Below are 24,854 nucleotides of genomic sequence, written 5' to 3'. Positions count from 1 at the left end.
TTAAACTCAAGCAGGCTCCTGAACCCCCACAAATCTCCAAAAAATCTGCTGGAATCCTTTTCAGTGGCAATTCAAGGACAATTCCCTTCCTTCGGTGACTTAAGGGTGTTACAGTACACAGACTGCAAATCCATTCGCAAGGAAGATCCCTTTTTATCACAGCATCATAAATTCCTCTCCATCCCCTGGTGCAAGGACCCCCCAGGGCAGCAGCGAGCTGGGCTGGAAGGAGGTTCCCACTGCAGCCCACCCTCCCTGGTGTGAATGGCTTCCTTGGCGTAGGCGTGCTGAGAAGAGACTAGAGAGAATCACTGCAATTGCGGCTGAATCATTTTTATTATTGCAGTTTGTAAGGGTTTTTGGGAAAAAAAAAGGCAAAATTTCTACTCAGTCCTTTCGAATGTGGTTCAGTTAAGAGAAAATAAGGGTGAGAATTGCTGTGTGTTCAGTGCCTTCCTTAGCCTTTATACGGCTAAACAGAGAATGAACTGTTGCTAGCTGTGATCTGTCAATGAGCTGTACCCGCTGGGTGGGAGGAAACAGGCGCAACCCACTTCTCCCTGCCCTCAGGAACGGTCCCCTCCGGCAGTCCCAGCCACAGCTTCCCCGTCGGCTCTCCACTCAGGAAGCTGTGCTCAAGAAGGGAAGAAACAGCAGCACTACCGTGACTGGCATGTTTTCCATACACATGCCATTCTCGCTCATAATTGGCTTTTTGTCTCTAATCCCAGAAGTGGGATTGACAGAGGGGAGAACTTTGCAAAATTTAAAATAAATTAAAAAAGAATAAAAAGAGGACAGAATTATAGCCCATGTGGGAGAAGGGGAGAGAGATATTTCGATCCTTTCAATTTGTGCAATGTCTAGAGTCAGAGGCTCCTAATGCAGGAGTGAGTTTATAGATATTCTTGCGAAGCATCTAATAATACACAGAACCCTCTACTCTGGCCCCGGTGCGTGACTGGGTCTCTTAGCCGTGACCCAGTAATATACAGTGCTCGGCAGCACAGAGGCTGAGCCCAGGGTTGAAGTTTTCACAGCTTGGTAATCAGACTTGGTTGGAGGCTGGCATTTCTGCCTTGTGAAGAATGCCACAATTCGAGTTTAATTTTGTTTAGAATGAAAATAATGTAAAAAATTGCCTGTGGAAAAAAGTGTCAGGCTTCTTGAAGGGGGGCAGTTGGTAAAACAAAATGTTTTATTTTGACTTGGAGAGATTTTTAAGGAAAAATTCACATTTTGTATAATACAAAAATATTCCCAAGTGAAAAATATAGGTTCTCTACTCTTAAAACTCATGGTTTTTTCTTCCTTAGTTGTTCCCTTTTCCTGGGCCCTGTCAGAAATGATGCTTTCTAAAAGGGAACATATTCTGAAAGAAAGTTTCTAATCAATTTTTGAAACAGTAAATCTTCCTAAGATCCTACTCAGCAGTGATGAGCTGAGATGGACAGAAGGGAGGGAGAAGCCGATGTATGGATCAGATCTGGGATCTTGTGTTGTACAGTTTGAAAAATTGTCCTAAATCACACGTCATACTTGCGCTAGCCTGATGCACTCTGTTCCCCGCAGAGTGGAGGAGAAGAGCCTGGGGTAAGACACAAACAGTGGGAGAACTGGACATCTTCTAGGGCAAGAACAGAGCACTGGGAGCAGAAAAGCTGCCACTGCCACTGCTGCGCCGTGGCTCAGGACCCAGGCAGCGCTCTGCTGTCCAAATGGAAATGCTGCACCCAGAGCTGCATCAAACTCGGCCCTTTAGCTTTTCAGACCAGAACTAGGAAATTGCCTCCTGGGCTTTGGCAGGATGAGAACTGCAATTCTTTCCCAGGTTGGAAGTAGCTTCTTCCTAACTCCCTAAGTCAGCTCCATCATTTCCTCCAAATCTTGTTCTAGTTACAAGATAAAAGGCTTGCACAGGTTGGTCTGAAGAGCGGAAATGGTCCCGTATTGCTGCCCAGCTCTGACAAGCATGTAATGCATCCCTTTCCTCTGGACAGCAGAGACCTAAAGATGGCAACGCTGTGTCCAGACATCTAGGTCTCATGAGATGTGATTCAGTTCCATAGTCTTGTGGAGGCAGCAGTGAAATTAAGATGCCCTTGGTTACCTGTCTAACAAAACAAGTCACCTGTTTTGGGTGACTGCTCAATGTTTCATCCCTGCCCCTAGCACTGTTTTGACCCTGTTAATCAGCCAATTTTTATATCACCTTGTTGCTTAAGAAAGACTTGAGAGCGTTTCGTGACCCCTGTACAGTCAGGATCAGGTGTATTTTCATGCTTACATTTTAACATCAGTCCAGTAGGCCGGTCACAATACACATCCATCCCAATCGAGTGCAAGTCAAACCTCCACGTTTTTAGACTAGCTTTCTTATTTTGAAAACAAGGCTAATTTTAATGCTGAATGTCACATCTGGAAAATATTTGCATGTTTTTCTTGTTCTCTCGATTGAAGAGCTGAATCGAAAGGGTTTTATCAGAGTGGCTCACATACATTCTTTTTTCATCTCTTTTAGGGATTATGTTTTTTCCTCTGATGCATCCAAACAGGTCCTTCAAGTGACAGAAAAGGTAAGAAAAAAAATGGAAAAGAACAAAAATGCTGGAAGGGTGACATGTATACCCCTGGACAGTTGTAGCATGCAGCTCTGTGAGCAGAGCTTAGGTGAATGAGTGATGCCTTTTCAAAACTGTCCTTTACGAGTGGGCAAAGAGCTGTGCTAGAGCCAGGAACAAGTAAAAGGTTGTTGCAAGGGCCGGATCTGAAGTTCGTAAATAATAAGATCTTCAGGAACCTAGTGCCAACAGTAATAATTCTACCAGTAATTCTAACAGGAAAGTGGGAGAAGGACTAATTAAAAAAACCAGAAATGCTTTCTTTGCAGCGCTGGCAACTATACATCAGCAACACGAGCCTGAACAGTAAAGCTGACCAGACACAAGTGAAAGTAACCAATCTCCTTTCCAAGGGAGGTCAACCATTAAAAGAAAATAGACAACACCAACTGCGACCAGGAAATAACTCTGTTGGTTTTAATATTTTCATGGATAATTTGCAATGTAGGTAAGGGAATTAGGTTTCCTTTCTAAAAAAAAGTAACAGTTGGATGTTACCACATTGGTGTACTTTAAGCCCTGTGAGACATCTTAACATCCTCCTTTCTTGGCTTTCTGCTTAAAGGCGTGAAAACTGAGCCACCTATTTAGCAAAGTGCTTGGCATCACCAAGATGAGGGTATTTGAGCTCTCTTACAGGCTCAGCTTTCATTTCAGTAGGCCTGATTCTGATCTTAGGGGAGCAACAAGGACTATCTGTTGCAGTCCGACTGGCAGAAACCGAGCCTGTGCATGCATGAGAGAACAGAATCAAACCTACCAAAACTGCTTTTGGCTCTTGGTTTCCGGCTGCCGCCTGTACACAACCCTGATTTTTCCATTTCCCCTCAGCTCAAAGAAAAGGAAAAAAAAAAATGAAATGAAAATGGAAAAGCCAGAAAACAACCCCCCCAAACAACCCATATGGGCTGTCTGTTAGATTCAAGGCTTTGATCCTCTATTTGCACAGAAAGGAAGACATGTAGCTGCTAACTCCCATTGCACAGGGCCAAGGGGGTTCTGTAAAGCATCAACAGACAGACAGGATTAGTTCGAACACGGATTGCATACCTGTTGCCCTCCTTCTGGAGGGCTGTATATGTACCACAAGAATAACAGCTGGCGACCCCAGGAGTTCACAAAAGGGACCTGTGCCAGGACAGAACCCCGCTAGCTGCAGTCCAGCGAGTGCCTCTGACGACTCGCGTAGAACTTGAGGTCAGCCTGAACTTGCAAGCATCTTCAAGACAGTTCCTGGATAATGGGGACTTCCAAGCATTGGCTGGGACGGACACCTTTTTTGTCATTTACTTCCAAGAGGACAGTGAGGGAACAAGACGAGACTCTGGGTCAAGGAGCTGTAATGCAGGATACAGCTCAGACGTTAGAGCAGCAAAGCCAGGGCTTATACAGCGCAAGAGCATCTGTCCCCATTGTTATGCACGTGCTGCTCCAGGCATGCAGGGGCATTTTCTAGGAACTGGTGCTTTCTTCCGTCCTCCAAGCATGACAGAAGTTGGGGGCCTGCGGTGCAAAGGGTGCTCTTTAAAAAAGGAGGTATAAACTGTAACTGAATTTATTGGAACACAGGGTTGTCTCGTCAGGGGATGTGATGGAGGAAAGGAAGGGTTCAAGCTTTGAGAAGCAAATTTGGGTGAGAACAGGCACCTTTTCACTCTTTTGAACACTGTAAATAATAATAATTAAAAAAAAAGACCAAATGGCCGCCCTCCCCTGTCCCTCCCTCCCAATCCCAAGGCTTGCCTTCACATCATGCTCTTCCTGTACTGAGACTGTGAGCTCTGTTTGGGTTTTGAGTCCAACTGCTGCAGTTCAAACTGTTTGTACAGGTCCCTCAACTCTTTGATCTCCTGCAACACCCTCTTGGCTTGGCTCCAGGTGGAGGAAGCCTCCCCCAGCAACCTCTCAGATTCCTGCAGGATCCTTTCAGAGTCCGACTTGGAAGATGATGAGGAAGAAGAGGTGGTGGTGGTGGTGCTGGTGTTGGAATCCTTGGTCTTTCTCTTGCCTTCCCCGTAGCCCTTCACCTCTGTCAGCAGTTCCTGAGTTTTTTCCAGTTTCAGTGCAACCAGTTCTTGTATCCGGGAGAGCTGCTCTGGTTCTGCTGAGGCAAACTGAGCCTCCAGCCCCCTCCTCAGCACCGCCCGGTGCGTGGAAGAGTCCCGTCGAGACAGAATTTCTTCCATGGAGGCACATTTATTCTTTTCTGAGTGCGAGAGCTTTTTGGGGACCTGTGGTGTGTACATGGTCCCTTTGTCAAAGGAGTCATTGCGCTGCCCAGATCTGTCCCATGAGGTCACCTCCCGTCTCGGGAGGCTCCCTGTCCGGCCTTTCTCTGATGACTTGACGTTCTCTGAATCTGACCGGCGCCGGCCAGCAGTAAGATGTGCCACTGACTTATCCAGATCCACCCGGAAACTCTCTTCGCAGGTGCTGTGATCCTCTGGAGAGGCGTCTTCCTCCTGGATCAGGTCGAGTGTCAGCATGCCATCAGAGGTTGAGGTAGATGCCTGAAACAGACAAAGAAGAGCTGTGTTGTCACAGGAACAGGCACGGCTGCATGCTACTTCTGAGTGTCTCTTACACCTAAGATACGCATCATCTCCACCGGGATGCAAAGATGGACCAGGAATAATAGCAAGTGTGACCTAGTGACAGAGCCCCAGATACGCTGGGTTTGTGGTTCTAGCTGAGATGCAGATCGGCTCAACAGCCTTGGACAAGTCATCTGTGCTACCCCATGACTGTGTTCCCCAGCTGCGTGACTCTTCTCCATCAGGAACTTGAAGGAGTGTTTCATTTTCAGCATCAGGAAAACGGGTGTCAGTGGTGGCAAGCTACCACTTTGCAAAAGGGTTTGCACAATGCAATCGTCTACAAGAATGGAGGACTAGATCTTATGACCCAGGACAGCCCTGGGTCTTAGGACAATTTTCAGTTCAGGCCAGAGCTCAAACACCAGGTCCTCTTGCATTTACTTATAAATGAAATAGTTACAAGGGAATTTTACCTAAACAGGAATTTGTTATACGCACCACAGCCATCAAATGTCCCCGTGTTGGAGGGCGTCGGGAGTGCTGTATTTTTGCTCTGTCACGTGTTGGGTGGGCGAGGTAGCTGTCCTCTTCGACAGTAACCTAAAGGGGTGACAAAGGCTAGTGAACGTCTGGGAGCATAGGAAATATGAGCCATTCCTAGTTTCTGTAGCTGTAATCAGCCAGATGTACTGTGGCAGATCATTTATTCCTCCAGGATTCCCTTTCTCTTGTGACCTGGCCATGTGCTGAGGGTGAACTTCTCCCACACACCTCTGGGCCAGGATCCTTCGCTAAAGGCTGTCAGGCAGGAGTGCTCAGCAGGCAGAAGTTTGGGTTGCAAACAGTGAATGCTGAACTCAAATACAGAGTTTGCAATTCTGTAGTGCAGATGTTTGCTGAACAGGAGGAGAGCTGTGATCACCACCTTAACCAAACCTAGTGCTGAGCTGGAAGGAGGAAGGCAATGCATTCCCCGCGTGCTAACTTGCTGGACTCCTCTGGCCGCCAAGCTGTGCCAGGATTGCGTCTGGGAGCACAGCCGGACCGCATGGTGTTACTGGATGGCTACAGTCTGTAACACCCTCCCTAGTGAGTGTGCCCAGGCACACACAGACTGTAAAACCTGCCTGCACAGTGTCGACAACATACTGGTCCCAGGGGCCATCACTGGTCCAAGACGTGTAGGTGGGACTCGCTGATCTATGTGCTTATGAGGATGCACGGAAGATTTGCAGGTAGAGCCAGCAGGGAATGGGGTGTGGGAATCCAGCCTTAGAAGAGTCTTAGAGTGTTTCCCTGGTCTCTTCCCTCTGTGCCTTGATGGGATTGGATCTACTTAAGTCATTCCTGACAATTATCTATTGAATCTGTTGGTAAAGATTTCAGTGACAGACTCTCCTTGAAGCAATCTATACCATTGTTTGCTATGCTGCTTTCTGCTCTGAAGCTTTTCTGATGGTCTGACCCTTGTTTTCCTTCACTACAGGGTTTTGTGTTGCCATCCATGAGAACAAACAGCATCACAGCAGTGGGCCGCCTGTATTGGGGTAAGTTGAATGTGGATGAGATAGACCTGAGACAGATCTAAACTGAAGAATAGTTGTCATGAAGCATTAACGTGAGACAGAGTTGAAATGCTCTTTCAAACTGCAGCCCTGGTAGCGAGGGGCGCAGCCTTCTCAAGGTAGTTCTCATTCACACTGGGATAAACTACATGGGAATGCTCATGCTGATCTAAACCTGGCCTCTGTCAGCTCCGCTGTGGTTTTAAGTGTACGCTTTGTCTCCGGGAGGAGGCTGAACTGATGTTGCTTTGTTCTTTTTTCTAGTAGAAGCTGCTTTGCATAATTGTGGTAGTTACTTTGGGAGTTTAATGCAGCAGTAATGCTGCCACTTTAGAAGCAGTAGGAGCTATGCTAGTTAGGCTTTGTGTGGACGTGTTCTCAAGTAGGCAGGGCTTTACTGTTCCAGGGTCTTCCTACTGCTGTCCCTCAGTGCACTGATGCCTCATCTCTCTCGTTGTCCCTTCTTTTTTCACTAAATGGAGAGCCTGACTTGTCTTGACAGAAATATATATGCCACACAGTGCTGAGAACGCAGGATTAAACATTCCTGGTTTGACCCTAGAACAGTAGGAAAGGATCTGCAAAGTTTAAATGCCCAGTAAGCCCCCTTCCTTCAGCCAAAGCAGCGGGAATGGGCCTGTCTCTTGGAGAGGGCGATTGAGAGGGGAGGGGTTGGCGGGATGAAGATGGACTGAGGTGGGTTAACAGATGGTGCCATGCTATTAGGGTGCTCTGAAGATAGCATGGGACTATATTGGTTTTCAGTTAATTCCTTAAGTCAGTTCCACTACTTAAAGCTCCTTTGCAAACATGAGCACACTGCATGATCAGCCAGGAGCAGCGAGGAAAGACTCTCCAAAGCCCTGGGAAACCATTCCATACATAGTCCCACCATCCCTGTGTGAGGCAAGGCTGGGCTCCAAAGTGAAGGCATCTCACTGGGGCCGGGTGTGCCAGAGCCTTGGCAGCTGCCCCTTGCCATCGCTTTGCAGTCAGTGCTGCATATTAATCCCGAGGCTGGGCAGATCAAACTATCCCAGACCTTCAGAAGAGCCCACTCTGTAGGTGCTGGTGGCTGTGTCTGAGTGCGGTCCATAAAAACCCAATGGCTTTGCACTCCTTTTAAATAGGAAATGGAGAGGGTAGGAGGGGCTGCTGCTGTCTCCAGCAGTCTGAAATCTTCACCCAAGATTAAAGTTGAGACAAGGGAGCCTGGGTCCAGCCCTCAGAGCCCTGCTCACCTCATCTAAGATGCGGTTTTTAGCACGTGTGATTGCAGAGTTGAGGGCATTAATCCAGGACTCTTTCTCTTCTGGACTCACAGCCAGGAAGATCAGATTTGGTGCCTACAAAAGAGGGAATTCAGGTCAGTGCCAGTGGCTAAACTCATACAGAGATGCTTTCACAGTGTCCCTGCCCACAGAAAAGCTACACAGCCTTTACAGCTGGCTTGCCTTAGTGGGAAAATGCAAAGCAGACCTGATCCTCCAGTCCTGCAAAACGGCACTGGTCTGCCACACACTGCACCACCTGGCCTCTCTGCTTCTTGGCAGCCCTTTGCAAAGCAGACCATGATTCCTCACAGTACCCAGCTTTTCAAACCGAAAGCTGTGTACCATATTTACTTCCCTCGTGGCTGCAGTTCCTCCTTCCCCCACTTTGCCTTCCCACACACCATCCTAGATTTTGCCCTCATCAAATGATGATGCAGCCTTTCTGTGCATCTGCTGCTCACATGCAATTTATCTGTTGCCACCGCTTTGACAGAGTCTGTTAGACAAGCAGCTACAGTAGGTACCCACAGAAGGAGCTGGATTTTCCATACTTTGATATGTCAGATGCACACTGAGGGCAGAGCAGTTTGGAAAAGATGGCCTGTACAGGGGATCCAGGATCCTTAGGGGTTTTTTTAAGTTAGATACTCAGTAGAAATTAGTTTTAGCCTCCACAGCATTTTGTTCAATTCTCTCCACTGCTCAGGGCGCTTGGGAACAGTGCAGCCGCTTTCCATTTTCCCCTTCTCTTCCCTTTTCGCATGTCGTGGTGTTATACAATCCTTATCAAAGTGTGGGGCTGGCAAGCTTGGTCTACTGAAACGAGTCAGAATGAATAGTGTAAATCCAGCTCATGTGTGTGGCTGTGGGTGGGTGCATCTGTGCCAGAGACAGCTTGCAGTTGGAGGCTGGCTCTCTTCTTGCAGTGGCAACCAAGACCTCATGGAAGGTCCTGCTCCTAGGTAGCAGTGCCCCCATTCTGGCACTTTTTAGCTTTCCTCTGGGCAGAAAGTACTCCTGGGACAAATTCCTGTGCAGCTCTTTTCATGCTGCCCAAATCTGGGCAGCAAACTCAAGGACCATCAGCATCCCTCCCTTCCCTGCCTCCCCCCGTGAATAAACAAGTGCACTGAGATAAACCACAGCCGCCAGTAGTGGCAGCAGTAAAATGGCTTTGTCCTTGCTCCTGGCGAATGTTCTGATACCTTCCTTTCCCAAAGGCAGAATACTCTCAGGTAAATGAATCCAGACCTAAGTGCTTGGTCATATTTACTTAGTACACCAGAGGCCCGTGTCCTCTCCCAGCAGAAACCCTGCTTCTTTCTCCATCTCTCACTGTTGCTGTCAGTCCTGATGCGGTAAATGGACGTTCATCTATTTTAAACCATGAGACATGATCTGGACTCCTACACAACTCAGCCTATCCAGTTTCACCCCCCAGTTACTGTGTGAAGCCCTCAGGCCTGGAGCAGGTAACTGAGAGGCAGCCTGGCTTGCACCAAGAGCTAATGGCTTTCTCGGGCTGACCATGTGCTTGAGAGCAAAGCGTACCGTGTTTCCTGGCTGTCTGGAGTGGGCGAGGGTAAATTTGCTGTGGTTCTTTTTGCTTCTGCTTTTGGACTTCCTGAGCTCTTCACATTTCTCATAATCACTCAGGTCAAACATTTCCTGTATGTTTTTTTCATCTTTTACCTGCAAAACAAAAATAAATTACAGCCTTGCAGATGTCAGACAGAGAGATGGTAACAGGGCTGCTGCTCCAAGCCAGTGGGGTGCCTGGCTGGAGCCGCCGTCTGCACAGGGGGTTTGAATGTACAGAATGTGTGCTGGAGCCTCTGGTGTGTTACGTGGTCACTGAAACATTGTGCAAGAGTATTCCACCTTAAGGCACAAATACAGTAATGGCACTATTAGCTGGGGAGTGCTACACGTGGTTTTGGGGGCGAGAAGCTGAGATTTTCAACAGAGAGTTTTGACTCGAGTCTCTTCTGGAATGAGGGGGACGTATTTAGAAGGATAACTTGAAAATCACAGTCTCCTAGGTTAATTCCTGCTTTGCTACGGATTCCTTCAGGACTTAACTGCCTCTCCCACCCCCAAAGTTACAGGGGCTAGGCTGAACTGACATGCAGGTGTGATCAGACTTTTCCCTGTGTTTATGCTTGTGGACCCTCAAAATGAATAGGATTTACTCCAGCAGCAAGGAGAGGACCCTGTTTGCTAGGAGGAGGTTCATGCGGAGGCAGGAGATGCTGGGAGGAGGTGGACTTTCATCTGCTGATTACAAGGGGCAATCATATTAGCAGTTGTTGCTTTTCTGGAGACAGCATAACAAAAGTTTGAGGGATAAAGATTAGCACTTCCTATTTTTAACCTGGTGGTATTACTGAAGCCTGTGCTGACAGCTGATTTGGGGGGTGGATGAAGCACATCCAGTCCCAGATTACTGACACGATGCGTGTGCTGCTCTCCCCCGCTGCTGAGCCTCATCCCTTGTGAAGGGGCTGTGGGCAGAATTCATCCAGGCACCAGTGACTGCCCAGGTCATGGGTTTTGTTTGGCAGCTGCTTGCTGGGCTTTCACTGCTGGCTGGCTGGCCAGGCCCCCCGAGACCTTCGGCAGCCAGGGGATTCATGGAAGGTTTCAAGAAGGAAGAGAGCGCTAGGGCTTGGCCTTCACCGACAGTAGCACTTCTTGCTTGTCCTTTAGAGAGTCATCGAGTGGCCACTTTGCAGCTTTTACAAGATCTCACTTTTTCCAGGTCTGTTCCCCAACATTTCCTCCCTTAGCCATGGTGTGACAGGCACACAGCTATAGATAAATATCGCAGAGGCTTAAATTAAAGATGTGACTTGCACAGGGTTGCGAAGGCTGTGGCTGAGCTGGGGAGGAAGCCAGGGTTCTTGATACTGTCCCGTGACAGACAGACCCCTGACGTGAAGGTGCCGTCACTCGGGGGACGCTTGGAGCAAAGAAGAGAATGCACAGCTTGTCTTCTGCCTGGCCCCTGTTAGTTTTTCACTGCTTTCTTTAAAGCACTGTCCTCACATCCCACTCCTACAGCAGGGCAGCTCTACTCTTTCCATGGTAAACAAGAGGAATGTAGGTAACTGGGATGGGAGGGAACTTGGTTTTGCATGTCCGCTAAGGACAGAACCGTAGCAGGCTCAAATCCATGTCAATCTGCTTAACCCGGCTGCAGCCAGGGTCATTACAGGCTGGGAGCTGCAGTGGAGTTCGAGTAGCTCAGGTGCCGGAAAGGCAGACGGTGATGAGGTCTTAGCTCTTGGATTTCTTGAAAGGACTCCACCCCATGTAATATGTTTCCTCCCTGGTTTTGGGAAGCACGGAAGGAATTCCCCATTATTTTTTCAACAGAATTTAAACAAAGAGGCTGACGAAAATGCTGTAACCAGCTTTCTAACCAGAGACACAGATAAACTGACCATCTGGCCTTGCATAATGACTGCAGTTCCCCCTCTGTCCTTTTTCCTTCTATCCCCTGAGTTTGTCTTCAAGAACTAGGAGGCAGACCCTGTAAACAGCTATTCTGGAAGCCCCAGAAGCTATTGCTTATTTCTGCTCATAACAGCAGCCACCGTGTATGGGCTATTACGAACAGGCACGGAAATGTCTCTCGCAGATAATGAATATCTATATATCCTTCCCGTGCATTTCTAATCGGCTTTTATCTCTTCCCAGTACCATCCTACAATCCACCTCTTTCCAAGAATTTTGGCTGAATTCAGCCCTATTCATTTGCAGCAGGAAAAGCTGATCCCCTGTGAGCCCCCAGCTGTGACACAGCGGCTGAGGCACAAGTCCTTACTCCAGATGTTTGCTCATGTAGGTCACTGGGACTTCCCCAGCCCTTCCCTCCTTTCTCAGACATGCAGAGCCTGCACTGTGAACCCATGGGAGCCAGGACTCAACTATCTTGCCTCTAGGAATATCTACAGGAGGCTGCAGAAAGGACGGGTGTAATTGGTTCAGATAAACACCTTTCGGGTGTAGCCAGTCCTTGAAAAGACTTGGTCTGCCAAGTGCCAGGGCTCTAACACCGCCCCTGTCTACCCACGACACACGCAGGAGACCCCGCTGCACAGACGGTGTATCACTTTCACCAAAGTGCCATACATATGTGTAGACGATTTATAAAATGCTTAAGAACTGAGAATAAGCAACATCTATTTGCACTAAAAGGATGATGTTGGGGTCCCATTTCTCAGGTTCAGAGAAGGTGGGCAGGTTCAGCCCCTCACAGGTATTTTGTGGGGGTGGGTGCATGCATGGCTACTGTTAAGGATGCGGGCCAGAGTGAGTCAGGTGCCTAAAGGTATGTCTGCCCTTCAGTCAGAGCTGCAGCACAGGGAGGAAAGGCAGGTTTGCGCTCACTTTGAATTGATTCCCTCTCGTACACAGCCTTGGTAGTATAATGAGGCCATAAAGTGAATAGGGCTGTAATTTAGTCATTTGAATGTGGCTTTGTTCTACCTTGGTGGTGGGAAGAGGTCTCAGCATCAGCCTGAAATGGGCTCCATTGCAGTGATGCAGTGGCAGTGATTTCATGGGCAGGGGAAGGACAGAAGTCTTGTCTCACAGGGGACATTGCCAACTGATGTCCCCTCTCTCTCCCACGCTGAGACATGCAGGCAGAGAAATAAGCAGCAGAGCAAAATAACAGAGCATTCAGTGTGTAAACAGTGAAACTAGAGAGACAGAAGGTGAAAGGCAAACTTCAAAGGTACCAGCCAGCTCTTTTGTCCTTTGTGGGAGGCTACTGAGGCCAAAAAGAGGGAGGTGGTGGGCATGAATTACAGAACAGAGCAACTTCAGAGGCAGGGGAGGATGAGCACTCAGAGGCTGAGGATAGTCATGCAGCCCATCCTCTGTAAAAAAAAAGAAAAAAAGCAACCCTTAAAGACCCACCAAACTGCTGGAACCACATGGTCAGCGAAGCCTAAATCCTGGTCACCGATGTTGATATGAGGTGGGTGACAAACCTGCAGGGTGTCTACCCTCCTGCACATTTTCAGTGAGATTGGAGCCATGCAAATATAATCTTTCAGGTTCCACCAGCGGAGAATTTGGCTTGATGTGTTCCCAGCACCCAGGCAACACCCAGGTCTTGGGATGACATTTTGGAGACCTTTGGGAGGAAGTAGCCTCAGGTGTCAGTTCTCAGTAGGAGGGAATGAATCGCAATTTCTCTGTCACCCGGTGTGGTTTGTAAGGGGAATGGCAGGGGCAGCATAGCAGCATTGATCTTCATTTATGTCAGGGTGACCTACCGCTCGTCATGCACCCAGGGTGCTCTGAGTGAGGAGCTGAACCTAGTGGTGATCTAGCAAACTACGATCATTACATTTGCTTGTTTGTTTTCTTCTTCTTTGCTGAATACAGATTGAACACAGATTTTTGAAAGCAAGGGGTGATTTTTAGTCTCAGATGCTGAACTTGAAACTCTTTAAGAAAAGGTCTGAGTTCTGGGAAGGGCTGAGCATCTCCTCTGAATAGTCTTCAGTCTGGTTCCCCATCCCCAGACAATTTGTCTCTTGCTCTCTAACTTGCAGGGAAGATGGCTTAAACAGGCTCTCCAGGGCCTGATAATTCCTCTTTTCTACAGATCCTTTTAGGGAGCCAAGAAAAAGCTTCCCTGCCTGGGGCGGCGTATCCTCTCCTGTCCACTGCATGGGTTTGCACACCTGCCTGTGAAGCAGCCGGGGCTCTGCAGATGTGGGTATTTTTTGGATCCTGCTGCTTTCATTAGCCTTTCTTAAGGTCTCCCACACTGTAGCTTGAGGCTGAGAGGAATCAGGGACTGCTTGGCTTCATGTGCTAGGAAGGGAGAGGGCTGGATGGTTGATTTTGGCAAAATCATTCCTAGCTGGGAGGTGGCCAGCAGGTCTTTCCTTCCTCACAGCTGCTGAGTGCCTGGCATGCAGTGAGCTGACAGATCTCAGAGCCTCATGGAAAGGTAGGTCCTGCACTCCTTGACCTGCAGGGAAGCTCTGGATTAAAAGGATTAAGGTGTGTAAATCCCAGTAATTGCTGCCATGGCTGTCTGCTGGCTTTGCTATCCGTATAGCACCTGCCCTAGGCGGACAAAACAATTTCTTATCCTGGGGTTCAGCCTGGCTCCTCCCCATGCTCCCAGAAATGCTTCCACACTCCAAGTAGGCCAGGCAAGGGAAGGGAAACTGAGGCACAGTGAAGGAACCCGAAGCGTCCCCCATCACTTAAGACAAAGCCAGGTCCCTAAAGCAGGGTACGTTAAACCCTGGAGCCATTAGACCACGCAGTCCCCGTACTCCCAACGGCAGCTGCCACTGCTTGGGGTGTAGCTACACTGCAGACAGCCATGCAGCCACCGGCTAATCTGGGCCTGCAGTCAGCGGCGAGATGTGCTGAGGCTGACATTGCTGGCGCGCTGCTAAAGTTCAAGGAGGGGAGCTGCATTCCTCACACGCCTCGCCCCCGCAGCTGCTGCCCCAGCAGGATCAGCCCGAAGGGACGCCAGCCACGATGGCACTCCCTGTGCCTGTGGGATGTGGCGATCCTTTGGACACTAGTGGGTCAGAACATCAGCCATGGTACCCGAAGTACCCTCTCTCAAAGGCTTGTAGGGCTTATTTCTAGCCTTGCAGCTAGTCATGCTTCCAAAGGTCTGTTTTCTCCTGTACGAATGCTCCTTTGCAGCACTCTGGCAATGGGAGGATCCCTAATGTGGTTTGAATTAACTGCCCCTTGGATGTCTTGCTGATGGACAGTTAAAATTTCCTCCCTCATCAAGTTGTCACCTGCAACAACTCTGAACCTCCTTGGTTCAGATCAGGGCTGTGTTCTGGGGCCAAACCAGGAGCGAAGCGGAAGGGCAGTCACTTAGTCACCAGGCAAAGTTCTGCGGTTTTCCTCAGATTTTTTTGGTGATTTGCCTGAGCAGTTCCGTGTTGAGATGTGACATGCTCAAAGCAAATGCGGAAGGTACAGAAAATCACAAGACACCAAGTGTAACATATCCACGAGACATTCAAGAGGTCATAATGTGGCTCAGGGTGTAAGAAGAAAACTACAGATTTTCAGTAAAGCTGAATATCCAAACATGGGCAGTCTTGGGGACAGCATCACCCAGCATGTTCCCCTCTCAAGCTGAGATGAAAGTTTCACTTCCTCAAGCTGAGCAGTTCTACCATCTAGCAAGGGACAGAAATTTCTGCAGAGCTTGGCTAAAATCAGGCCGTCGCTAAGGTGGGAATCCAGGCATGCGTGCAACACCGGCTCTGGCAGTGCCAGGAAGCAGCACTGGTGAGGGGACTGGCAGGTGACGGGGGAGACCTGAGCTTAATGGCCTGTCCTGTCACTGGCTCCTTGTTCTCAGTTCCCTGGCTGCACAAGGGAGGTAATGGTGCGGTTCTGGTCTGCAAGGGAACTAGAAGAAGAAATACAGGAAGCATTGGGAGAGTTTCAGGTATTACAGTAGGAGGGACCTGCAAAATGCTGTGGACACGGGGTAAAATGGCCCATGTACAGTGGGACACTGCAGATGGTCCACTTTTTCCTTCTCTAGTACCAGTTAAGGTGCATGTGTGGAGAGAAGACAGGGATATAGATAGAGTGTTTGTGCAGTCACCAGCACAGCAGGACCCTGGTTTCAGCCAGAGCCTCCGGACCTCGGTAGAATAGAAATGGCAGTGCTCCAAGAGACTGCCTCCCCATCTGCACACCTGCATCCTGAGAGGGAGGTTGCACCATGAACTCAGTAGCTCAAGGGCATGAGCATGACCTTCCAGGCCTTTTCATGTCCAGACTGCTGCCCTGAGCTAACAAGGGGATGGCAGCAGAACGTTGCTATCTGCTCCAGTCCCTTGCCCCAAAGAGTCATCAGCCAAGGCTACCAGAAGCACAGGCCCTCTCTCAGAATCAACTGGCCCCTGAAGACCACCCTTTGCTGGCACCAGCTCTTTTGCATCCCAGTGCTGCACTCGAATCCCAAAGCCGTGCTGCCTCATCTCACAGGCTACCTCCATTGCAGGGAAAGGGAGTCAGGCAGCGTGTCGTTTCTGCCTAAGTGTTCTTTGACCCTCTCTCTGGTTGTCCAGGAAGGTGCCATTGAGACAGGAAAGACACTTCACTGAAATTTTTCACCTTGCTCTGCAAAGTGGTGAACAGAGCTGGGCTGAGCAGGAGGAGGAAGGTGGAAGGGAAAAGGATGGCTTAAAAGAGCAAGAGCAGGAGAGGTATGGAAGGGGCGGCAGGTCCCAGCCATGCAGTCAGATAACTCTTGTGTAGCCGAAAGTCAAGGGTTTACACACCGGACTAACACGTAGCACTACCACCGTCCCTAAACACGTATGTAATTGCACAGCTCTGATTAACACCTCGTGCACGTTGAACGCAATGGACACCAACATACTTTCCGCACCTACCAACAAGAGACATGACACAGAGGCAGAAAACATGGCCACCCCGTACACAGAGGTATTCACCACGTGCAATATGCACACCGTGAAGCATCGTCACGGTACCAAGTGCGCGAACAGCACATGCACAGAAACACCACGACTACTTTGCAGGCTCCATCACACGCATGAACTATGTTTGTGAACTCTAGACGCTACTTCAACTGTGTACACATACACATGCACACATCCCTTCCAGGCAGAGAGTTGTGCAGTGTTTGATGGTGCTGTAACAAATGAGGAGCGAGAACAGACTACTTTTCAAGTGCTCTTGTGCTAATTGAGTCGATGCTTTTGGTAGCAAACAAGAAAAGGCTTAAGGAAGCCCCGAGAAGCATTTCCTCATTAACATCTCGTCATCACAGAGTCCGTTCATGCTGTCTGGACGGCCCTGGGCTTCCTGACAGGAAGTGGTAGGAGCCCAGCTGTGTCTGCGTTAGTCTGACTGCTATTCCCAAGTGCAAAGCAATAACAAAGCTGTGCTAGAAACAAGAGAACAATTACCAGAAATTTGCAGGGGGGAGGGAACCGGTGTGGAGGAGAGCAAGGGGAAAGAATGCAAAAATGATACTAAGAAGGTGTTCTTTTGCTTAGCAGAGCTCAGCTGCCTTCAGCACATCTTGTCTTGCATGTTTCTGCCCTGAATGCTTTTTTTGGCTGATGACCAAATGCTAAATAATGAAGGGTTTTTTTGCATAAGTTCACAGAGTTCGGCTTGCAGCAGGGGTACAGATCGCTGTGCAGGCTCAGAGCCCCTGGCTGAGCAAGGTCTGTAAGCCTCAGCTACCATTTTGGTGCACAGTTGGAAGAGCAAAATGTTCTAGGTGTTAGAGCAGGTTTCACAGCTTCCAAAGGTTGATGCCCTAATAAAGGACATAACTCAGAAGCCCTGTTTGCATTTTCCAGGTTTATCAGCTGGTCTGGTAAAATATATTTCCTCTCCTTACAGACTTGGTTTCTGCCAGGGAGAAAGCCCAGGCTTCTGTGAGGTGTTCGCATCTTCTCCTAAACAAAATAAATAAATCAGGGCTAGTCTTTAACCTGCAAGCCCAGGTCCTAGGTGGGCAACTGAAGAAGCACACAGATTGCCAGCAGGAATCAATGTGGATATTGATGGGATTTTGGTAGTCTGACTCTGCCTGTGGGAGTTAGCGTTTTGGAAACCTATCCGTTCAGCCCTTCCAGATGTCAGACCGGTGCTCGGCTCCGAGCAGTTGTCTCTGTGCAACATCATTACCTGCCCTGAGTTGACATCTCTCCCAAGGGATCCCACAGTGTGTGACATACAATTCCCCCTTCCTAGGCACCTTGTGCCTTAGGGAGATGAGTATTATTAGCCCTGCTTTCCAGATGGAGAAATTCAGGCAAAAGTAAATAAATGTCTGGTTTTAATTCATTTAGTGAGTGCGTGGCAGAACTGACGATAGCATCCAGGAGTCCTGGTATTTAACCCCTTCTTCTGCAGTGCTCTGAGCTGACAGGGGGAGGCCGGGAGTCCTGCTTTACCCTCTAAACAACCTGACTTCTGTTCTAGAGCAGCTGCTGAGCTTAAGAGGAGCTGACAAGAAACACCAAGGTTAATATGAGAGTTAACTCACAAGCTCCATCCACCAAATCCACATTGCTCCGATAGCTTTGATGGAGCAAAAATAATTTATAGCAGAGGAGGACTTTGATCTTTTGCTGAAACAGACAATTGAGTCTCCTCTCCCATCACTGCAGAAATTGGGCTGAGATTCAACCTGCCTAGTGGCCATTTCCACTAGAGTTTTCTATTCACGTCTGCTCAGGGTCTCCACTATTTAATTCTCTCTCTGGCTGCATCCTGTGCCTGCCCCATCAGCCACACCGGCAGTGGCAGGGTTTCAGAAGCAGAGAGGCCTTTCTCCAGAGCAGTGAAGAGCCTCTCACACAACTCATCAGCACAACCCAGCAGTGGCTCCATTTTCTCCACTGGGCATAATCTGGTGTGTGAAAAAACAAAAGAGGCTCCGTCCTGTTCTGCTTGACAAATCCCAATTTATTAAGCTATTTGCGGGAGCTGCAGGCACCTGCTGCCAGGAAAGTGAGCGTGCAGAGGGAGCCTCATGCTCCAGGAGCAGAGCTCTGAAACACGTGTTAAGACCTGTGGACAGGAGGGAGTGCTGGCTACGGGCCTCCCCAGGACAGATCAGTCCTTGTTGGTATGTGAAGACCTGGCTTTGCTAAGGAATAAAGGTCCAGTCAGTACCAAAAACCTGCACATGTGTTAGAAGACCCATCTGTCTTTGAACAGAATGTCTTGGAAACGCACAAGCGACAGGCAGCCACGCCAAACATGTGCCTTCTGTCCATACACGCACACACAAGCGTGCTCACCCAGACAGGCGTGCAGCGTACCACGTGCCAGGTGGCTGGACCCACCTCGTATATTGACATTCCCGGAGATGTCGGAGCCAGTGACACAGGCGTATTCTTCAATCCCGCAGGCACACACAGTCACTTCAGTGCACATGCAGGCAGCCAGATGTTACCTCTGTAACCACATTTCTACACAACCACAGATTCTTCCATATAAAGACATAGGCAGTCACTGCTGCATGTTATTTATGGTCTTTCACACACATATTCATACACATAGAGCCACAGTGCTGCTTCAGCTGCACATGCGTTAGGTTTTACCCTGTAAAGAAATACACGCACGCTCCCTGAAACAAACACAAGTGCTCCTTGTTCAGAACTAGCACCCGCATGGCCCCTCAGGCAGCCTCATCCCTCTTCTGTGCTCAGAGCACACAGATATTTGAGCGGTAGCTACCTGGACGTATTTGCGAGGGAGGGAGGGACGGACAGACAGACATCTTTTTCCTGCACATCTTCACTGGTGTTGATTCCTGTATGAATACATTCTCCCTTGCGCAGGCTTTCCTGCTCCTTAGCCAAGTAGAGCCTTTGCTGTCAGTTTATTCTCCAGGGTTCAAACAGTTGGGGTACCAGAGAGAGACATAACCACCCACCCGGCAGCGCTGGGCGTCTGGGACATCCCAGTGGTACTGCAGCCAGTGGCAGTCCAGCTGGTGACTTCAGGGTGGCCAGGATTTTGGAAAACACTCTTGTTTTCCCAGGCAAGATCCAGAGTATTTCCCATCAAAGGGAGGGTTGGCACACTGCTTGCTTAAAGGAGTGTATTGTGCCACACAGCACGGCTTTGCTGTCCCGGACAGCCGCTGTGCAGCTCTGGGCTGCAGAGGGAGGGTCTGCGAGGATCCTCCAAATGGGGCAGCCCTGGAGGTGTTTGCTGGGATGGAGCCCAGCTGCTTGGCTGACCTCCCCTGCGAGCACTCCCCCGTTAGGAGCGCAGGCACCACAGTGTATCTGTCGTGGGTACTTCCAGAGCCTGCTCAGGGTTTACGTGTGCTGAATAGCTCTCTGGAAGTGCCCTTTCCCTCTCCCTAGTGAAGGTACTCTGAGGAGGTCCTAAGCTCAGGCAGAATGCATCTGGGCTGCAGCCCGTGGGCTCCAGCGGTCGGTGCAGCCACGGCGGCACTCAGGCCTCCCGTCCCGCCTGCAGAGACAGTGCAGTGACAGTCCCACGCTCCTTGTTCTGCCTTTGCTTCAGCAGGGCCAAGTTCCTCCCTCTACCCACCCATATGACTCCTTCCCCCACTGAATGGTGGTGAGAGGGACCCTGAAAAGTTCCTGTGTCTGTCTCCAGGTCCCCCCAAAACCACATACACAACCTCCATGCTAACTCAGCTGTGAATTTCAGTATTATTCAGTCCCATTGCTGATACTGCACCTTCACACCCGCTCGAAGGACCATAAAGCATCCTACCAACCCTGTTAAGCATCTGCCCAGCCTGCAGTGAATTTACCATTACAGAGCCACCTAGTCCAGCCTATTCCCAATCCCTTCCCAGCAGTTCCAGCTGTGTCGGCACAGCCAATGCAGTCTAATCCGAGCAGGCAGCTCCCCTATCATTTGGACTTGGTCATGACTACTTCTCTTCCAGGTCCTGGCTCAAAAAGTACAAGCTCCAGTGTGATCCCTGTTAACTGGGCTTAAGTGCACGTTTCTGCTCAAACACATGTTTCAGTGCCGCCTTGAATCGGGGCCCCAGTACAGCAGAGCCATTGACCCAGACTGGTAGAACACGAGGCAGCAGGTAAAATCCTTCCAGCCATGTAATCTGTCTGTCTAGCAGTTTCTAAACTCTGATCTGTGGCCCCAGAGGTACGTGAGCTGCTTGTAAGAGTCATGCAAGACAAGCAGGCCTGCTGTTGAGAACTACACACTACACAGCCTGCGTTACTACTGAAAAATTTGGAAGGACCACAAATCAAAGGAGACTTGTACCACTTCCTGTGTACCTCTCGTGTCCGGCTTTCCATTTAACTTTCCCCATCCATAAATCTGTCTATAGATTGATCATAGGTTTAGTATTTCATTACCACTAGTGTTGTCTGCAGTCTCTAATCTTTCTCTTACTATGTCTCTTTACCTGAGTGTTTCTAAGGCACTGAACCCCCAGCCTGCAGACAACATTTATTCCCCACGCCTGTGTCTCTCTCCGGTTCTGGAGCAGCCAAGAGATCAATGGGAGTGAGCTGTGAAATGCCAACACATAGCTAAGCGCGACCTAGGCTTTCAGGCCGCTTTTAGGCTATTTCTGTGTTCTAATAACCCCTGATCCATCTGCACTTTGCCATGCCCCATGATTCAATTAGCCTCTAAATCAAATTATGCTTGGTGCTCTGGACGCTATTATCTCTCCAGATCCTAAACTGATAAAGCTGGGCCAGGTAGCCATGCATCTGAACCACAGACCGCCCTGCAATGCCTGTCAGAGAGTAACCTCCACTAACAGCAGGAAACCCACGAGACCCAGAGCTGGCTCTGTATTTTCACCCCGAATGCCCTGTCCTAACACCAGCCTTACTCCAAACAGCCCCTGCGCCTCTTCTTGTGGGCACAACTCTCCCTAGTGCTAGCGATGAGTTTTTAAAGGGTCATCAGAGGGAGGAGTGCTGTTGCCTGGGGATTTCTTCCTGATGAATTTATCAAGACAAAAACTAAGGGGGGAGGCTGTGCAAGGACAGCCGGATCCCAGCCTGCCAGAGCCTGCAACGCTCAGCCTGATAGTCACATCCAATTAAGTCTAATGTAAACACTACATTAAACCCCAAACCCCAGCCGATGCTGAGCGGAGACGAGTGGGAGGAAAGGGGGCACATTTTTCAACAAGGCGTTGAATCCGTGGTTAAATTTCCCCGTTGTCCTCTTGCGGTGTGGTTCAGGGGGAAAAAATTACAAGAGATAAGGGACCTGTAAATGGCTCGATTCCAGTTGGGAGACCACAGCTATTTCCAAACAGAGCAGTGCAGCAGCTGGGAACAAGACCACTGTCGAACTTAATGACAGAGGACAGGCACAGAAGGAAGCTGGCATTGCCGTTTCACCGTGGCGGAAAGAAGGATGAGGGTTTTAACTCTCGCTAAGTGAATCCTTTCATGTGTCCAGTGCTGGGAAAATGTCTCCCAGCCAGAGCTGTCTGGGAGAGTCGCTGTTGGAGCCGACACACCAACCCAGGCCGGGTTTCTCCGGTGCCGACTCGGGGAGAAGAGAAGCCCCCGAGAAACGTCCTCAACCCAGGCTGGTGATGGAGGGGCGATGGCTGGGCAGGGGCGCGGGGCAAAGGCTGGGGCTGCTCGGCGTGTGCTTTTCATATGCAAAGGGGAGGAAAGGGGGGATGGGAAAGGAAAATGAAACCGATCCTACCTCCTTCTCCGAGATGTAAAGCTGATCTCCCTTCAAAACCACATAACGGTTTTTCCAGATTTCCCTAAAAATGCCTTTCCCGCAAAATTTCCGCACCCAGCCGACCTTCTCTGGCTGCACAGATTGCTGGTTTCCATCCTGTTGCCCCTAACACAAAGAGAGAGGGAAGAAAACGGGGGAAAATTGTATTATTCCTGGTTTTACACTCCTCTTCCCCCCCCCCCCCCGCTTTGCCCAACTTTCGCCTCCCCCTTCCCCCGGCCCCTCTCTCCACCGAAGCTGGGACCGAGGTACTTCGCTTGATTCACTCCACATAGATTTTTCTGCTGCAGACGTGAAGCAACAACAATAATACCGAGGGGACGATGCAAAAATCGCAGGCAGGGTTTCACTCTGTGCATTATATAAGAAAGGCTGTTATGTTATATTCGTCTCATACAACGTGCATTTGCTTGTGGAAAGAGGAACAGGAGGGTGTTGGGGAGAATTTAAACTAGCTGATTTTTTACTGCAGTGAAAATTGCATTTTTGAGCCTTTTATGAACAATTAATCCTCAAGGCGAAACCTATGTATGGGTTTATATTTAAGATTTCTTCATAGGCAGCGGTAAGATCTCTGGGCACAGCAGACACACGCACACGGCACAGAGCAGACAGAGAGCGACAGATAGATGGTGTCTCCGTATTTTATCGTTTCCTTGTGATCAAAAATGAAAACTGCCTGCCTACATCGCTCCGCACTAAACAGCGAATGGTATCTCCTCGTGAATTCAAGAGGAAGGAGAGGCGCTGGGCAGTAGGAGAGAAGGAGAGACGGGTGCTGGGTTTGGTTTTGTTTTGATCTGCTTGGGGTTGGTTTTTTTTTTGCAAGGCAAGGGCGGGGGGAGCAGAGGCAAAGCGAACAACTGGAAATCAAGAGACAAGCCCCCCTCCCCAAAACATCCGGGAGCCTCCCCCACCCCGCCGTGCCCCAAAGAAGAACCGATTCGACTCACCCTTTTTGCAGAATTATTTTTTTTCATCATTCCTTGGTGTGCTGCGCTGGAGGGAGATTGGGGGGGGGATCAGAGAGGGGCTCCCGGCGGCCTCCTCTTGGGGAGAGCGTGGCTGGGAAATACACAGGGTACCTCCTCTTACTCCCTCTCTGTCTTCACCCTTTGTAGATCACAGAAGCTCTCTAGTTACATGAAGACCAGCCCGCCTCTGTAATACATCCTTAGCCATACAGACACAGCATCCCCCCCCACCAACCGGCACCACCACCACCATCACTGAGCTCTCGTGGGCTTGCACTGGGCTGGCCTGGGCTCCCGAGCTCCATCTATAGCCGTGCGCGTATGACGTCTGGAGTTCACAATAAAGGGCGAATCGCAGCCCACGAGGGTTTTTCTTCTTTGTTTCTGATTCACTGCTGATGTGAGTGTCTGGATGTGTGTGTGTGTGGCTGGATGTCAGCGTGTCGAGGCTGGGGTCAGCGGGGGGGACGGGAGCAGACAGCACATTGTCAGATGTCCCCCCGTGTCTGAGCCACGTTCCTGGCTGTGTCACAGGTCACTGCAAAACTTCCTGGGAGACGGAAAAGCGGCCAGGTGGCACTGGGAGGGTTTTCTGCCAAGAAAGTGGCTGAGTGTTTGGAAGTATAAACAAAAGCACTCTGCGGAGAGGAGCGGGGAGGAGGTTCCCTGGGGAGGGGGCCGGGGGAGAAGGGATCACTTCCCAGCAGTGAGGGTCTGGTAGCAGGGACTTACGCTGCAAAAAGAGTGAGATTCAGAGCACACCTTCCCAAAAGTGAGGAGATGCTCGGCTTCTTAAAAAATACCCTTTCTCTGCTTATTTGGTCTCCCTCCTGTATGTCCTGCAAGTCCAGAACTAGCTGAGCGTGGGACTGAGGTCACAGATTGGGTTTATAGATGAGAGAGATGTGTAAAAAAGAGAGAAAAAGGAGGAAATAGTTCTGTTCAGAACTAGAGAGATAAAGAGAAAGAAAGAGATCGATCAGTCATTGATCAGTTGATCAGTTGTACGCTTTACGGTGAAAACCTTCCATCCGCTCCTTAGTCTGGCACACCCCCACGCTACCGATTGTAGACTGTTTTGTAACCCAAGTACTGTGGAATTAATGCATCGAGAATACCGATGGTGCACTTGTGCTGCTAACATCTTTTAAAACTTTATATGCTGGAAGCACCAGCAGTGGTTGAGCGCTTGGATTAGAGACTATTTTCAGAGCTTTTGTGAGTGGGGGCTGGCGGGTTTGTATCTTTTCTTTTTCAAGTGCTGGCATTTCTGTGGTGCTCTCCCGTTTGTTTCGTGACCGGAATACCTGGGACAGTGCAACAAGTTACCCCAAAGCCACCCTCTAAGATGCTCAGAGCAGGGATTGCCCTTTCCTTCTGTGCCTGTGCAGCCCCGTACTCTGTGGAGCCCAGAACTGGGAGTTGCCATCTTTGTGCCTCAGTTTCCCCTTTTATACCGTGAGAATAATTGTTTTTTGGACAATTACAGTGTGGAGTTAAGAAGCGGCTAAATGCTTTAGTATTGCTTCCCTTATTCTCTTCTGTAAATTCCGCAGTGTCAGGTGCTGGTCTGTTCTGCTTGAGAGGCACTGGGTTAGGTGGGTACGGCATCGCTTCTTCCTGC

The 24,854-nt window shown here is 49.5% G+C and overlaps 1 protein-coding gene and 1 long non-coding RNA gene across 3 annotated transcripts in view; one reads left to right on the top strand and one right to left on the bottom strand.

The window, feature by feature from the left end:
- LOC142420892 (uncharacterized) overlaps window positions 1–24,854 on the top strand; it is a 71,114-nt gene that overhangs the window by 42,447 nt on the left and 3,813 nt on the right. Inside the window, exons 4-5 of the long non-coding RNA XR_012778805.1 lie at window positions 2,522–2,576; window positions 6,645–6,705. This is a non-coding gene — a long non-coding RNA (uncharacterized LOC142420892). The remainder of the gene's footprint in view (window positions 1–2,521; window positions 2,577–6,644; window positions 6,706–24,854) is intronic.
- PLEKHO1 (pleckstrin homology domain containing O1) lies at window positions 3,015–23,672 on the bottom strand. Of its 2 annotated transcripts, none has more exons than XM_075525194.1 (6): window positions 23,210–23,672; window positions 22,215–22,352; window positions 9,549–9,689; window positions 7,965–8,069; window positions 5,657–5,758; window positions 3,015–5,131 (listed from the first exon to the last, which is right to left on the bottom strand). In XM_075525194.1, the coding sequence occupies exons 1-6, from the start codon at window positions 23,237–23,239 to the stop codon at window positions 4,367–4,369; spliced, it is 1,281 nt and encodes a 426-aa protein (XP_075381309.1). In that variant the 5' UTR covers window positions 23,240–23,672; the 3' UTR covers window positions 3,015–4,366. The 2 variants fall into 2 exon arrangements, with proteins under 2 accessions (XP_075381309.1, XP_075381308.1); XM_075525193.1 differs by having other exon boundaries at window positions 22,215–22,361; window positions 23,210–23,668.

This window comes from Mycteria americana, chromosome 25 (genome assembly GCF_035582795.1).
Source record: "Mycteria americana isolate JAX WOST 10 ecotype Jacksonville Zoo and Gardens chromosome 25, USCA_MyAme_1.0, whole genome shotgun sequence".
In the NCBI taxonomy this organism is placed as follows: Eukaryota; Metazoa; Chordata; class Aves; order Ciconiiformes; family Ciconiidae; genus Mycteria; species Mycteria americana.
The sequence above is the reverse complement of the archived record's forward strand: the minus strand, read 5'-3'. Positions and strand labels throughout refer to the sequence as shown.